The 15,738-nt window shown below is 37.4% G+C and overlaps 1 protein-coding gene across 3 annotated transcripts in view; it reads left to right on the top strand.

The window, feature by feature from the left end:
• ezh2 (enhancer of zeste 2 polycomb repressive complex 2 subunit) overlaps positions 1 to 15,738 on the top strand; it is a 178,242-nt gene that overhangs the window by 84,956 nt on the left and 77,548 nt on the right. For all 3 annotated transcript variants that reach the window (XM_039753308.1, XM_039753306.1, XM_039753307.1), the window contains 4 exons: positions 1,921 to 2,084; positions 5,288 to 5,385; positions 11,662 to 11,905; positions 12,612 to 12,781. In XM_039753308.1, coding sequence (XP_039609242.1) covers positions 1,921 to 2,084; positions 5,288 to 5,385; positions 11,662 to 11,905; positions 12,612 to 12,781 — 676 coding nt within the window. The remainder of the gene's footprint in view (positions 1 to 1,920; positions 2,085 to 5,287; positions 5,386 to 11,661; positions 11,906 to 12,611; positions 12,782 to 15,738) is intronic.

Raw genomic sequence — 15,738 nt, 5'->3', positions numbered from 1 at the left:
CATGAAAGGACCCCTCTTTCTCATGATTCCTGTGATCCTCCATCAGGGATGACTTTACCATAGGCAGGCAAACAACTTGGCAGGTGGGCCGTGGCACCAATTGCCACATTTGGGTACCGAGAAAAGAAACAGAATAGGTGAGGGTTAGTATTCAAATATAATTATCATGTTACTTATGTTATAGTGCTAATGAGTAACAACAGAGATGCAGTATATACAGTTAATCAGCAGCTCTAGTCAAGATATGCTAAACTGAAGTAGTGAGTCTTCAGCCGGGATTTAAAGGCTGACACTGAAGGGGCATCTCTTATGGAAGCAGGAAGACCATTCCACAGTTTAGGGGCCCTGTAACTAAAAGCTCGACCTCCCACTGTTATTTTATTAATCCTTGGAATCCTAAGCAGGCCGGCATCTTGAGATCTTAATGTGCGCTCAGGTTTGTAATGCATTTAATGCTTTATATGTTAAAAACCATCACACTACCACCACCATATTTTACTGTTGGTATGATGTTCTTTTTCTGAAATGCTGTGTTCCTTTTACGCCAGATGTAACGGGACATTTGCCTTCCAAAAAGTTCAACTTTTGTCTCATCAGTCCACAAGGTATTTTCCCAAAAGTCTTGGCAATCATTGAGATGTTTCTTAGCAAAATTGAGACAAGCCCTAATATTCTTTTTGCTTAACAGTGGTTTGCGTCTTGGAAATCTGCCATGCAGGCCATTTTTGCCCAGTCTCTTTCTTATGGTGGAGTCGTGAACACTGACCTTAATTGAGGCAAGTGAGGTCTGCAGTTCTTTAGACGCTGTCCTGGGGTCTTTGTGACCTCTCGGATGAGTCGTCTCTGCGCTCTTGGGGTAATTTTGGTCGGCCGGCCACTCCTGGGAAGGTTCACCACTGTTCCATGTTTTTGCCATTTGTGGATAATGGCTCTCACTGTGGTTCGCTGGAGTCCCAAAGCTTTAGAAATGGCTTTATAACCTTTACCTGACTGATAGATCTCAATTACTTCTGTTCTCATTTGTTCCTGAATTTCTTTGGATCTTGGCATGATGTCTAGCTTTTGAGTTGCTTTTGGTCTAATTCTCTGTGTCAGGCAGCTCCTATTTAAGTGATTTCTTGATTAAAACAGGTGTGGCAGTAATCGGGCCTGGGGTGGCTACGGAAATTGAACTCAGGTGTGATACACCACAGTTAGGTTATTTTTTAACAAGGGGGCAATTACTTTTTCACACAGAGCCATGTAGGTTTGGTTTTTTTTTCTCCCTAAATAATAAAAACCATCATTTAAAAACTGCATTTTGTGTTTACTTGTGTTATATTTGACTAATGGTTAAATGTGTTTGATGATCAGAAACATTTTGTGTGACAAACATGCAAAAGAATAAGAAATCAGGAAGGGGGCAAACAGTTTTTCACACCACTGTAAAAACATAATTACTGTGAATATCCTTCACTAACAATGGGCAAATGCAGTGTTATCATTTCTCCTGGAGTACTGAAATCCAGTGGTCCATTCAATTAATAATTACATAATTAAAAGGCATTGTGACCAACTTCACATACAAGTCAGTAAAAGTTACCATAGCCAGTGCCACAGCTGCAAATGTAATGCACTGTGAATGGAATTAACTATAAAACTGGTCTTTTTCAGTTTTTTTTTTTTTCTTTCTTTCTTTTCTCAAAAACTGTAAACACAGTAAACAGTCATTTATTTTGAACTCACTTTCAAACTTGAATTGTGGGTAGGTACACTGCAGTAATAATTTAAAAAATTGTAATGTTCTCTTCTTCTCTCATGATGTATGTTATGGGGTGTTATTTGTTGTTGACAGTGTTGCATGACTTTGACTTGATCTAGCAGTTATTGATTTAAATTGTATAGTAGCATTATGTTTCAAATTCTCTGTGTTTTCATCAGGTTCAAAGAATTGACAGAACAGCAGCTTCCTGGAGCTCTCCCTCCAGAGTGTACACCCAACATTGATGGACCAAATGCCAAATCTGTACAGAGGGAGCAAAGCCTGCATTCATTCCATACCTTATTTTGCAGACGCTGTTTCAAATATGACTGCTTCCTTCATCGTGAGTATATTCTTGTTTATGTTCAGAATAATGCAGTAAACAATCACAACTTTATTTATTAGCTTTAAAAATAAATAAAAAATAATAAACTGCTAAAAATACAGTGTAGATGTAAGTTTTTGCAGCAGTATATTTTTATTTTAATTGAAACATTTTATCTGGTTATGTTTGCAAATTTTGTTATAAAAAATGATTTTGCAGTCAAAAGTTTTTATACTCTGAAATAATTGAAAGGAACCTGAATAATATTTTGGTTAAAGAAAAACAATTATGCTACACATAGAGGTGTTGAAAATCCAGTATGGTATTGTCTATGATAAAGAGAAACCATTGGTATGTTTAAAGCATGTTTTTAAAGAATAATTCTCCTTGGTTGTTGGCATCTGTCTCAGTAACACTGTTTATTGATAATGCTGTAGATCTTTTAATAATTGGCTGAGGACACAACAGACACAGACCCCAGTCTTGCCACATAGCACATGTTTACTAAGCTGTTGGAAAAGCTTTTGTCTTGCTTGCCACAGCAGCACACAGTACAGTGCAAAGCACCAACTAGCACAAATGCACTGTCCCCTCCTTCTACCTCTCTCTTTCTCTCTGCCTCCACTCCTCGTCCAGCAAACTTTGTCCACCTCCTCTTGACTCTGGCTTCTCGAGCTGTAGCTAGCCCCTTTTATAGAGCACCCGGAAGTGCCCCAGGTGTTCCATGATCTCTATCCAGAAGCACTTCCAGGTGTGACGGCATCCCTGCAGAAGAGGGCACAGCCATTCTCCATGCACACCCTGCCAGTGGCCACGGGCCCCAGCATGGTTGAACTTCCATGCTTCAAACTTGTGGCACTATAGCACGTCAGGGGGGCTGTCCTCTGTTGTCCCGGGGGAGCAAGCTCCTTTCCCCAGTCCTTTCGTTATGGAGGCGTTCCAGCCAGGTAAGAATCCTGGCTGTCCTTTACAGTAGTTAAATTGGGATCTTTTCAATCTGCTACTTGTTGATTTCACAAAAATATTCTTTAAACCCAGACATTGAGATGATTCCATCTGTCCTAAAAGTCTAGGAATTATTTAAACCAACCCCTGATAATTTATCATTTTGACATTTTAACTAAATCTTCTAATCTAGATCTGTGAAACTTTTTACAAGTGACTGATTCCTGGTAGTGCATCAGGTTTGTTTGCATTTAATATTGCTGTGTGTTTTGAAATACTTTTTTAAATAATTAGAACTTCTAATTTTTCTAAGTTAACAGCCCAAAGGACTTTATTGGGTTTTCTTTATTCTTTTTAATTTATCACATTGTTGCCATTTTTCAGGTAAGGGCAGGCATCTTGAAGAGTGTGCAGTTCAATTTTAGCAAGTTATATAAAACTCAGCTTTCTACAACATGAGCATAGTTGCATCCCTATTTCATCATTGCTTCACTGCACACAGTCGTGCCTCTCACTGTACTGGTGGAAACCTGGTTCAGTGATTTCTTCCTTGGCTTACATATTGATGAGATCCCATATTTAAAAATTCTAATTTCCAGTTTTCAAGAAACTAATTAATGAAAGCCTATTTCTGCAGAATAATCAAGCTACCTGTAAATGTTTTATCACAAATTTTGACCTTTTTTTGTGTTTGGTTCAGCCACACCAAGGTAGATTTTGGTTATGGCCAATATTTGTAGTAGTTTAAATAGTAAATTTGGCTATAAAGATTTGCATTAATTTTTAGCAAATATATTTCACACAGTCTTAGTATTAATCTTCAGTAGCCTACAAACACAATATGAAAGATTGTATTTGTTTATATTTATTCTGAAAAAAAGTGATCCTGTGTAGAGAACTCAGAAGTTGGCCTTGAATCTTAGGTAATTAAACAGGATGGTAGTATACATACATATTGAGATTAGTCTGTTTCACTTGTGTGTTAAATAAGTTGTAGTTATTCACTCTAGTATATCATTTAATTAGGATAACTTTCAAATCTCTTCAATATTAATAAGGCATTGTTGAGATCTCTTGGCTTTATATAGCTTCCGTATCTTCCTTCATTGTGTTGAATCTACATTGTACTAGCAACAACATTACAACAATGTTTTGATGGTGGATCGGGTCGAATAAAGGTGCAGATCTCCGGAGTGGGGTGGAAGAGCCAAGAGATTAAGCTGTACAACTTTGATTTGTAAACATCTGTAGACTGCAGGCACATTAGATGAATATGGTGCACTTGTGTCATTGCTCAGGAGCAATATTTGAGAAAACAGTGTACATTATACACTTAACCTGAAGAACAAACGGGTGATTAATAGGTAGATCAGAGAGCAGAACATGGCTGTGTCAGAGACATATACAACATGAAGAGAATGTGTAGTTTGGAACAAAACTGTGCTAGCAGGTAATAAAACTATTATTAAAATGTAGTCATGTAAATGGATTTAATGACACATTTCTTTCAAACACATTCCTTTATAAGTGGTTTATGATTTATTTTTTATAATTAGCAAATATTTTCAATCAAAGGTACACAACTTCTTTTTATGTTACCATAGCTGTTTTGCGCATGGGGCTGGTCACTTCTCAAGAGTTTCTCAGAAAAGAGGCAAATCTCCCCATCCTACGATACAGAACTGTATATTGTTTTCCCATTGTTTTGGGTGGAAGTTAAAGATAACAGAGAAAAACAATCTGAAAAGGTTTTCCTGTTTTTCCCAGGCCAGAAGATTTTGTATTGAGCTGAGACTTTCCCAGTGGACAGTATGATATGTACATCTTTTTTGAACTTGTCAAAATACCATATTGGTTTTAATATTGAATGTGATGTGTTATCTATGAAAAAAATTATTTTGAAATCCTATACAAGAAATTCTAAATATGCAGAACATGAGCAAGGAAAAGCAGCTCTAGAGTATTTCAGGGCTAGAACTGCAGTACAAATGAGACAACCCAAATTAGTTGACTGCATTATCAAATACTGTTCTAGATGATCTGTATTTTTATTTAAATGCTACTGGTGCTAAAGGGATATTCCAATGTAAAAATAAAACCATGTTTGGATCTGCTGTACTATTATATTAAGTATGCAAGTTTATTTCATGTATGCTTGGCATTTTATTAACATTACTTCTTAGAGTTGAGAAGATCAATTTAAGTTGCTTATTTCAGTGGATTAATGAATCAAAAACTCTTAGGTATTCATTATTTTTACTTTATTTTTCTTTTAGCTTTTCATGCAACACCAAACACATACAAAAGGAAAAATCTTGAAAATCTGGTGGACAGTAAACCTTGTGGCCCTGATTGCTACATGTATTTGGTTCAGGTAAGTTTTTCTGTGCATTGATCCCGCCCCTTCAAATAATAATAATAATACATTTTATTTATATATCACCTTTCCCAAATAAAAGCAATAATGCTAATTATCAAAAATTACCATTTTAAAAAAAAAAAACCTTGTTTTAGTTAAAATCCACCAGACAGCTCCCAAAACATTGTTTTAGTTAAAGTCCATGTGGTGTTATGGGTCCACAGCTCGCTTAGTAAAGGCCATTTAAATAATCACCATGCTTGCGGCTTCGTGAGGGGGCGTAGTAGTTGTAGCACGCCACGGGGCGATCTGCGGTGTGAGCGTTTCTCACCGAGTGCACAGGTGAGGGACTGCCCAACATCCGTGATTGTTCCCGTGGCTAATATGCTGCAGCTGCTATGGCCCCTCGCTAGATAAAAGAAGCGCGAGTCTGTTAATTAGACAAAGATCAGAAAAAGAAAAGAGAAGGAGATGGAGGTTATTGGGAAGCAGGTCGGTGTGAGAAAGAGAGAGCCACAAAGAGCGGGTGAGCGAGCGAGCGCTCGCGGGCAGCTGCGAGGGCCTGGGTGTTAGGCCGACACCCAGGGCATAGTAGTTGTTGTCGCTCCCGCTGATCAAGCATTTAGTGGGAGTGACCAAAGAAGGAGACGGGTGACTCTGCGGATTGCAGCAGGAGTCAGTACTTGGGATGTGTTGTCCTCCACGTAAGAGCCTTGGCCGTGAAAGGAATTCCCAGATTGCAGTCTGGAGGGAGCAGAACTGAAGCCAGGGATCGGGACGACTCCAGATCGATAGTGGAGAGAAGGGCAGCTGCAGAGAGAGTGGCTCCCCTGTTGCGAAGCCTGGACAGGGAGCAGCAGGGGAGTCACCAGTTAAAAGAAGCACCGAGCTTGTCATTGTTGTTGTTTTCAAAAACTGCTTCCTAAGAAACGTTTTAACCTCTGATTTTAAAAGGATTGTTTTTCTACTGGTTTTAATCTCCACGTTTATTTTATGGATTATTTATTGAACTTGAAAGCACTGCACTATTTATTGAACACTGTTTTTGTTTTGTGGACTCTTTTTAATAAAAGCACTATGCACCTTTTTATACAATCCATGAGGGGTTACCCAGATGGCAAGGTTCTCAAAGCAAAGGGCACTATCAAGTGAGAACCAAGTCAAGTCCTGCAGACATTCTCCAGACATAGACAGAGAGACATAATCTCTTTGACTACAATAATGGTGGGTCATTGGCCAGTATGGGAATGTCAGGCAATTAGGGGCTGGTGAGCCCTTCATGTCTGTGGAGTGCCCAGGTTTATGTAAAAAATTTAGCAATAATTATGTGTTTTTTTCCTTATATTGTTGATGGTATGATAATAGAGAAAAAATATATTTTAGACAGTGTGTTTCTACTGCATAATTTGTTTTTTTTTTTAATTGAAAATCTTAGTCTTTTGAAGGTCTGATGATCATCTACTGGAAGGTTTTGTGTGAGGTTGCAGCCAGTTGCTAAACCTTAGAATTCATACTTTACCTTCCTTGACTTTGATTAATTCAAATTAGATACAGAAATATAAAATGTTATGTCTGACATTGGTTTTAAAAGACTGAATAAAATATTGGTCTTTCAAGCAACAGTAATCACAGGGAAAAAATAAAATTGCCTTTATAATCCCATTAATATATACAAGGAAAGTACCTTTTAAATGATAGAAAGCAGAGTATATGTGGAAAAACAAAATTGCAAAATACAAACTTTTCAACTATAAATAATGGGTAGTGTCACTTTAGAGACATCTTGATCCAGGCCGTTGATAAATATATTTTGAAAACAACAAAAATGAAAAGACCAAAGAAATAAAAAAATGAAAGCATCTTAAAACATTAAAAACATCTAAAACTGAAATTATAACTGTGAGTAAATTTTTAGTAGCTGTGAAATTCAGAACCAGTAGAATAATTAAAAACCTCACTAAGGGTTTGAAATAAAATCATTAAAAGCTTTAAAGAGAAAATTAAAAACAAATAGTCATTCAATCCAAACAGCAAATGTATGTTTTAATGGTGCTCCAGTAAAAAATTGTTAAAAGAATTTAAGAACCCTCAAAAATACACCATGAAAGATCATTGAAAATGAGAAGCAATAACTAATTAATATACCCAGGTATTTATAAAAGAATACAGTAATCCCTCCTCGATCGCGGGGGTTGCGTTCCAGAACCCCCCACGATAGATGAAAATCCGCGAAGTAGAAACCATATGTTTGTATAGTTATTTTTATATATTTTAAGCCCTTATAAACTCTCCCACACTGTTAACATTATTAGAGCCCTCTAGACATGAAATAACACCCTTTAGTCAAAAGTTTAAACTGTGCTCAATGACAAGACAGAGATGACAGTTCTTTCTCACAATTAAAAGAATGCAAATAGATCATCTTCTCTTCAGGAGCAGAGAATTTCAGAGAGAGAGAGCGCTCGCAAAGAAAAGCAAACAATCAAAAAATCAATACGTGTGCTTTTAAGTTTGCCGCGGCATTTTTTTAGAGGAGCGTCAGTATCTTCCAAGCAAACAGCCTCTGTGCAAACAGCCCCTCTGCTCACATCTCCTCCGTCAGGCGCAGAGAACGTCAGAGAGAGAGAGAGCGAGATTAAAGCAAACCATCAAAAAATCAATAACTGTGCTTTTGGAAGCACCGCGATAAAGCGGCATTTCTTAGAGGTGCGTCCATATCCACTAGGCAAACAGCACCTCTGCTCACAGCCCCTCCGGCAGGCGCAGAGAATGTCAGAGAGGGTGAGATAGAGGTAGAGACAAGCAAACAATCGAGCACCGCGCGGGAAGCATATCTTATAGCATTGAGGAGTTTTAGTTAATATGTAATACATGCTCTGATTGGGTAGCTTCTAAGCCATCCGCCAATAGCGTCCCTTGTTTGAAATCAACAGGGCAAACAAACTGAGGAAGAGTGTAGCATAAATTAAAAGACCCATTGTCCGCAGAAATCCGCGAACCAGCAAAAAATCCGTGATATATATATTTAGATATGCTTACATTTAAAATCTGCGATAGAGTGAAGCCGCGAAAATCGAAGCGCGATATAGCGAGGGATTACTATAAATAAATAGAATGCCTCAATCAGAACTGAAAACAAGCACAGGGTTTTAACCCAAGGGCAAGGTGTGCTTCATATCTTCAGTGTATTTACTACTAATACCCTGAGCCTGGTACCATTTTACCAGTGTTAATGAAAGAAATTAAAGGCGTTATGTATAAACGATTAATAAGCTTATCCCTGCAGTTGCTTAGTGTACAAAAAGTATCTAGTGACTCGATTGTACAAGAACGGAGACAAAATGGATTCCCATAATTACAGGCTAGTAAGACCTGCTTCTCACCCTGACAAAGTTAACTTAAACTGAAATAATTTAAGAGACTATTTATATTGAAATTAAAACTGGTGTTTTCATTTTTTGATAAGGGCAACTGGGGTAATCTTCAATATCAACGCATCATCCTCTTTAATAAAACCCTTGTGTGCGTCCAGTGTCCGTGTGTGTGTGTCTTCTGGAGAAGTGCGCATGCGCGGGGCCACACAGCACGTGTTCAGTCTCTTCCTGTGTATTCCCTGTGCAGAGAGAGAGAGAGAGAGAGACACACACACACAGGCGCGTCACACACACACAGGCGAGAGACAGACAGACACACACACGCACACAGAGGCGTGCGCTTAAGAGACACACACGCAGCCCCACGAGAGAGACACACACACACACACATGCGTTGTTGCAATGTTACTTTTCTTGTTTGTTTATTAAATTACAGATTTTTCAAATGTTCAATTTTTCCCCTGTGCTTAAAACTCATTAAAAAAAGAGTTTTTAGCGAGCGGGTCATAAGGCTATAGCGCAAATTCTTACAGTGTTAGTTTTCTCTGTTGTTCAAGGTTTTCTTAGTGTTATTCAATGTTTTTACATTTAGTTTACTATTACGCTGTGCTTTCTATGGTATAGTTAACTATATTTGTGCTTAAAAACTTAAAAAATTATATATTTACGATACAGTTCATACGGTCTGGAACGGATTAATTGTATTTACATACAATCCTATGGGGGAAATTACTTCAGTTCACGACCAAATCGGGTTACAACCAGAGTTTTGGAACGAATTATGGTCGTGAACCGAGGTTCCACTGTATTACTGTCAGACAAAATTACAGGCATTTCACGGAAATACAAACCAGTATTACTGAGAGAGAAAATTAAAGGCACACAATACAGTGACACATATTACAGCCACATACAAGGTCCCTTGCCATTTAATATAGACTGCTCATACAAATGTTAACGGGCTTAATATCTAGTATAACATAATTTACTTAGACTAATATTCCACTGGTCATCTAAGAAAGGGTCAAGGGGCACCAGTTTTAACAGTGAGGCTTATACATCCCTTTCCCTAGCCACAAGGTGTACCCAGCCCGTCTGGGAGATATAATGCTCCTAGTGAGCCCTGGGTCTTCCCCAGTGTTTCCTCATGCCAATAAATCCTCTGCAGGAAGGCATCCATGTCAAATGCCAAGACTGCCTCATTTGGCTGCTATTGATAAGAAGGGTGAGAAAGTGTACTCCTACCCTCTCCTGGATATCTGTGCTCCTAACCCTGTCTCTAAGGAAATGCTTAGTCACCCTGTGGTGAAAGCTCATTTCAGATCTTTGTACTCTCAGTCATGAGTGAGAGTTGAGATGTATGTACATCAGCTAGTAAAATGAGAAGTCTGCCTTCTGGCTCAGCTTCTTCTTCACCACTTAAATTGATATAGCAACTGCATAACTGTGCTCGCCACCATAATCTCCCATTCAAACTCACCATCCCTTTTCCCTTCACTTGAAAACAAGACCCTTACAAGTCCACCTTTGTCCTACTTAGAACTATGGTCACAATTTTGAAAGTCATCTGCAAAAAGTAATGTTGCAATTCTTATGCCATCGAACTAATTACCCTGTCCTACATGGCTGTGTTTTGATATCCTGTCCATGAAACTCACCCACACCCCCTTGGAATGGTACTGATGTTTTTTCAAGTAAGTAGAAACAGATCTCACTGTGATAATAGAGAGACTGCAGTCCTTTGAGGGCTTCGGGACCCTGTACATCCCTATCTAACTCCTTGATGATTGCTGTGATACACCTTCTTTAAGTCTACAAAAACACATTCATTTGGGTGAAGAGCTGGTTCACTGTTACAAGCTTTAGACATCTCCACATTTCTAATCCTAGATCTGGTTTCGTCCACTTCCACTCTAGGGGCACTGCTCCCAACAGCCACACAACATTGAAAAGCCATGTTAGACTCATCCACTCCACAGACCTTAACACTGTGTAATTGTTTAACTACCTTGGTAACCTCCCTCAGGCAAATGGGTTTTGATTGACTTTATGTTTCTGCCTCTATCTCCTCTATAGTGTCTGTTGGTTTCATGAGTTCCTTATAGGATTCCTTCCATCACCAGACTGTATCCTCAGTCTCAGTCAGCATTTCTTCACCCTTGATGAGAAAAGCCTGGGTGAAGTCCTGCCTTACCCTTTCAAGTCACCTGAAGGTTTGCCAGAACCTTTTTGAGACTGATAGATAGTCAATGGTCTCTCCGAACTTTTTTTGCTTCCTTAACCACCAAGGCTGCAACGTTTTTTGCCTGCCAGAAGGCCTTGTCTATTAGTCAGACTGAATTTCAAGTGTGGGAATAAAAAGGCAAAAGCCCATGTCTGTCAAATATCTATGCCTGGATCATCACTTTTTCTAATTTATAATGACCTTGGCCTAAAGAGTTGTTGCAAACATTGATAAAGTTAATCAAACAACATTCTGTCAGTAAATGGTGAATGTGGGGATCCTGGTGGAAATTTAAGGAAGTGCATTCAAGACTGAAGCCAAGAAGCACTTCTTTGTAAAACAAAACTTGGGAATCGAGAGTAATACACCTAGTCATTTAGCTAAAGGGGAAAACTTGGCATTAGTGAACAAAGTAAAGTTGATGGATTGAATTATCTTGTTTGTCAAATGATGTAGATGAAGATCAGATTATATTTTGGAAGCAGTGAAAGAATGTTAGTATATATTGTACAAAGTGTATGGAAATAGATTATTTTTTGAGGGGGGCATATTGGTCCCAGTTTGCAGCCTTGAATTGGTTAACCAGGTTTCTACATTTTTTGTCTTTGTCTTGTATTGTAGGAAAAATCGTATATAATAATGCTGCTATCTCAAACTTGTTTCTGGTATTTACTTTTTGTATGGAATATTTAGGAAGGAGCGAGAGAGTTTGCAGCTGCTCTCACAGCTGAAAGAGTAAAAACACCACCCAAACGTTTATTGGGGCGACGCCGTGGAAGGCATCCAAATGGCAGCTGCAGCCGTCCGAGTACCCCTACTGTAAACATGTGTGAAGCTAAAGACACAGACAGTGACAGGGAAGCTGGAGGAGATGCTTGCTTAGAAAGTTTGGATAAAGATGATGAAGACAAAAAAGAAGAAACAACAAGCTCTTCTGGTGGGTGGAGTGAAGCCCAGAAGTTACTCTTTGTTACAAGTTTTGTTTTTTTTTTTTATTGTTTTTCTGCTTATTGACATAAGGGATAATTTAAATTATTTATAAAGAATCTGTGTATTTGTCTTATAAGCTCCTTAATGACCACGTGTTAGTTAAGCGTTATTACAAAATATTTTTATATGAAACTAATCATGTTTGTAGTATTTGTACTATTGTTTTCAGTATGTATATAACCTTTTTTGGTTTCATTTTTAAGTGTCTGTTTTAGAGCATTATTAACACAAATAATGAGATTTTTTTTAATTGAAATCAAATAATAGAAATTACATATAACAAAATTAAAGTTGTTAAACAACTTGTCATTTGTTGCCATCAGTCAATCTAGTCCCAAATGTATAAAATTTAAATATCTATGACAGCTCTGTTTGCACTAATTAAGTCTCTAAGCCCATATTATTTTCTGTTAATGATAGTAGATGATGATGAGCGTCGATGGAAATGTTATATAGCACTCAATGGTTAGAGTCTAAAAAAATATTTACCCTACTGGGTAAAATATTTATTGCAAAATAATTTTTTATATGTACATCACCTTTGTTTCATTGAGATCATTTAATAGTGTATATTTTGAATGAGTAACGCAAAAAATGTATATTAATGCTTTTTTAATTAAATATTTGTTTTTTCACCTTTTTTTTTTTTTAAGAGGCAAACTCTCGATGTCAGACTCCAGTGAAACTGAAATTAACTGCAGAATCTAATGAGAGTATAGAATGGAGTGGAGCTGAGGCTTCACTATTCAGAGTTCTAATCGGTACTTATTATGACAATTACTGTGCAATAGCCAAGTTAATTGGAACAAAAACATGTCGACAGGCAAGTGATTGGAATTTTTGTATTTCTATGATTGTAAATGTATTTGTTTTATTTTAACCTTCATTTATTTAACATTTTCATTCATTATGTGAAGTAAACCAGCACCTTTACTTACAGAAACAGAAGAACTCTCCAAAATTTTTCTGTAGTCTTTTGCCAGTACCATTGTTTTGTCTTTGTAGAGTAATATATTACTCTGCTTTGCTCTTTTGTATTATTAATATGTAGCCTTTGTCAGAATGCCTTAAATCTCCCAGACTTACTGCTGTTTATAAGGTACTGTACCATATAACTTATCCCCACCTTCCCTTCTACATGTATAACTTCAGGGAATTAGGTGTAGTAAAAGACAAGCAGGAGTTAAGTTGCAACTTAAACAATGTATTATTGATAATATTCAGAAATAATAACAATATGCAAAGTACATTTGAATATTGGCAACCATACAACCTGATAAATGGTGATGTGTAGTTTCAGGTAACACACAGACTTGTTAGTTACTTAAAATGTCTCTAGTTAAGGCATTATTTTGTGGTCAGCTTTCTTCAGAACAGGCTGCATGCTTAACTCAATATGGCTGCCAAAATGTGCTCTTCATTGTGTTGTCCTTTTCAGTTCATGGTGTGAGATGGACTTTCATCATTTTTGTAAGAGAGAGAGAGTGAGGTAAAGCAAGCAAATGTATAGGTTTTCTGTCCAACCCGTAGAGCCAATAGAACGTTATGGTACTTAAAGGCTTCTGATACAAGTCAATTCCAAACAGCCATACTTCAGACCAATGGGGCAGAAAACATCTTCACACCTGCCCTCTAAACCATGTGTTAAGATGAAGCTTGGCAGTTAGGCAGCCTGGCTTTCCTGTGGGGGTTGACTTGGAGTCCTGCAGAGAAATATTAGCTAAACTTGTTTGAGGCACTTCCCCCAACCCTGTCGTAAAATTACAAAGAGACTCATTCCTAAAAGGGGGTAAGGGGTTCTTAAACCATCAAACAATTGCTGTTATTGTCTATAATAATGTAATATTTCACTGCTTTGTCTAAGTTACAAATAAAGACATACAAAATATTTATCAGCTTGCAAAATTTCACAGCACAACACTGAAGGACATTGTTATATTTTGTCCACTGTGCATTATATCAAGAAATCTTTATAGAAAATTAAATAAGGTCTTTAATGACATGCTTTGAAATGCATTTAAGTACATTATATTATATGTTTAGAAGATGCTTTGTGTGCATGAAAAAGTCCACAAAATCCTAGCACATAAATGTGTTTTATTTATTTTTACTTATCACAGCACCCCATTTTCGCCTTAATTCTGTAATCACTTTTTCTTATAAGAGACTCACTTGGGAGTTTGCATGTTCTCCCCGTGTCTGCGTGGGTTTCCTCCGGGCGCTCCGGTTTCCTCCCACAATCCAAAAGACATGCAGGTTAGGTGGATTGGCGATTCTAAATTGGCCCTAGTGTGTGCTTGGTGTGTGGGTGTGTTTGTGTGTGTGTCCTGCGGTGGGTTGGCACCCTGCCCAGGATTGGTTCCCTGCCTTGTGCCCTGTGTTGGCTGGGATTGGCTCCAGCAGACCCCCGTGACCCTGTATTCGGATTCAGCGGGTTAGAAAATGGATGGATGGATGGAGACTCACTTGTATTCAGCAATGTGTATAAGCAGGAACTGCAAGTAAATTGGAGGAGAAAATGAACACTCCATATTCCAGCCAAACTTGTTTTAATGAACTTTTAGGCAATGTAAGACTCATCCCTACAGAGTTCTGTGTAGATATGAATATTCCACTGAGTTATTTATATCTCATGCATACCACAATAGAAATTTTTATAGTCTAGCCAATTAACAACAGAATGTTGTTGATTAGTCCTATTCAGTCAAATACAATTTAGTGCAAGTAGTTCTACAAAAGCAGGATAAGGAGAGAGAGAGACAAAAACTCAATTCCCACCTTATTTACATTAAAATAATGTCTTTTAAACCTTTTCTTTGTTTAAAAACACAGAATTACACTTTTAAAATTGGCTATGTATTGCAACATCTTTAGTTTACATTAAAAGAAAAATGATATGAATGTAGTTTGGCTTCATGAAGTGTAGTTTAGCATAACAAGTTCAACCCATGTCTTGTAGTAACTAAAGAGTCAATTTACAAAGAAATTACATTATAATCTGTGTGAATGTGGTGCAAAAAATATTTTGGGAGAGATTCCCTCTAGATCTTTTACAGCTATAATAAATACTTTTATCTCCATCGGGAAAGGGCAATTTAGATGTAGGTGTTTGGCATGTGGTTCACTCGTATACTTGATGATTGCCGTAGATTACCACATGGTAATCTTTAATATTTCTCATTCTGAACTTTTGTTTTTAGCATAATTGATTATTTTAATATTGGGTAAAAATCTGTTCTATTATTGTTTTATCATCAAGATAATCAGAAATATTGGTTGAATGTTTGATTACATTAGTGCAGGGTAGCCTTTTTTCCTAAGCAGTTTGAAATAAGCAAGACACATAAATGTTAATCTTCACTCATCAACAAATGTAGGATACCTGGGTTTACTTGTGGTGCTTTTGTTACAATTTTGATGTTGACCTAGATGTTTTGTTTAAGCTCTCAATGCTTACTAACTTACCCCCACCCCCCCATATTTATTTTTTTATATTTAGGTTCAGAGGTGTAAGGCATTTGATGCAAGTTTTATTTTATATACATAATCATTAGATTTAATTGCTAGTTGTGGATCATCCTCTCTCGCATGGAGGTGGTTTGGCTTTGAAAAGACTGATGTTGCTTAAAAGATGGCAATCAGCAAACTATGTTGGAAATCAGTTGCCATTAAAGGCAGCTCAACAGCTAACTTGTTTCACCATCTGTGAACTAACCACCACATAGAATATGAAGAATACAAAAAGGTTCAGCAGTTTGACCATACATAACGAGTCTAAAT

This window comes from Polypterus senegalus, chromosome 5 (genome assembly GCF_016835505.1).
Source record: "Polypterus senegalus isolate Bchr_013 chromosome 5, ASM1683550v1, whole genome shotgun sequence".
Classification (NCBI taxonomy): domain Eukaryota; kingdom Metazoa; phylum Chordata; class Cladistia; order Polypteriformes; family Polypteridae; genus Polypterus; species Polypterus senegalus.
The sequence above is the reverse complement of the archived record's forward strand: the minus strand, read 5'-3'. Positions and strand labels throughout refer to the sequence as shown.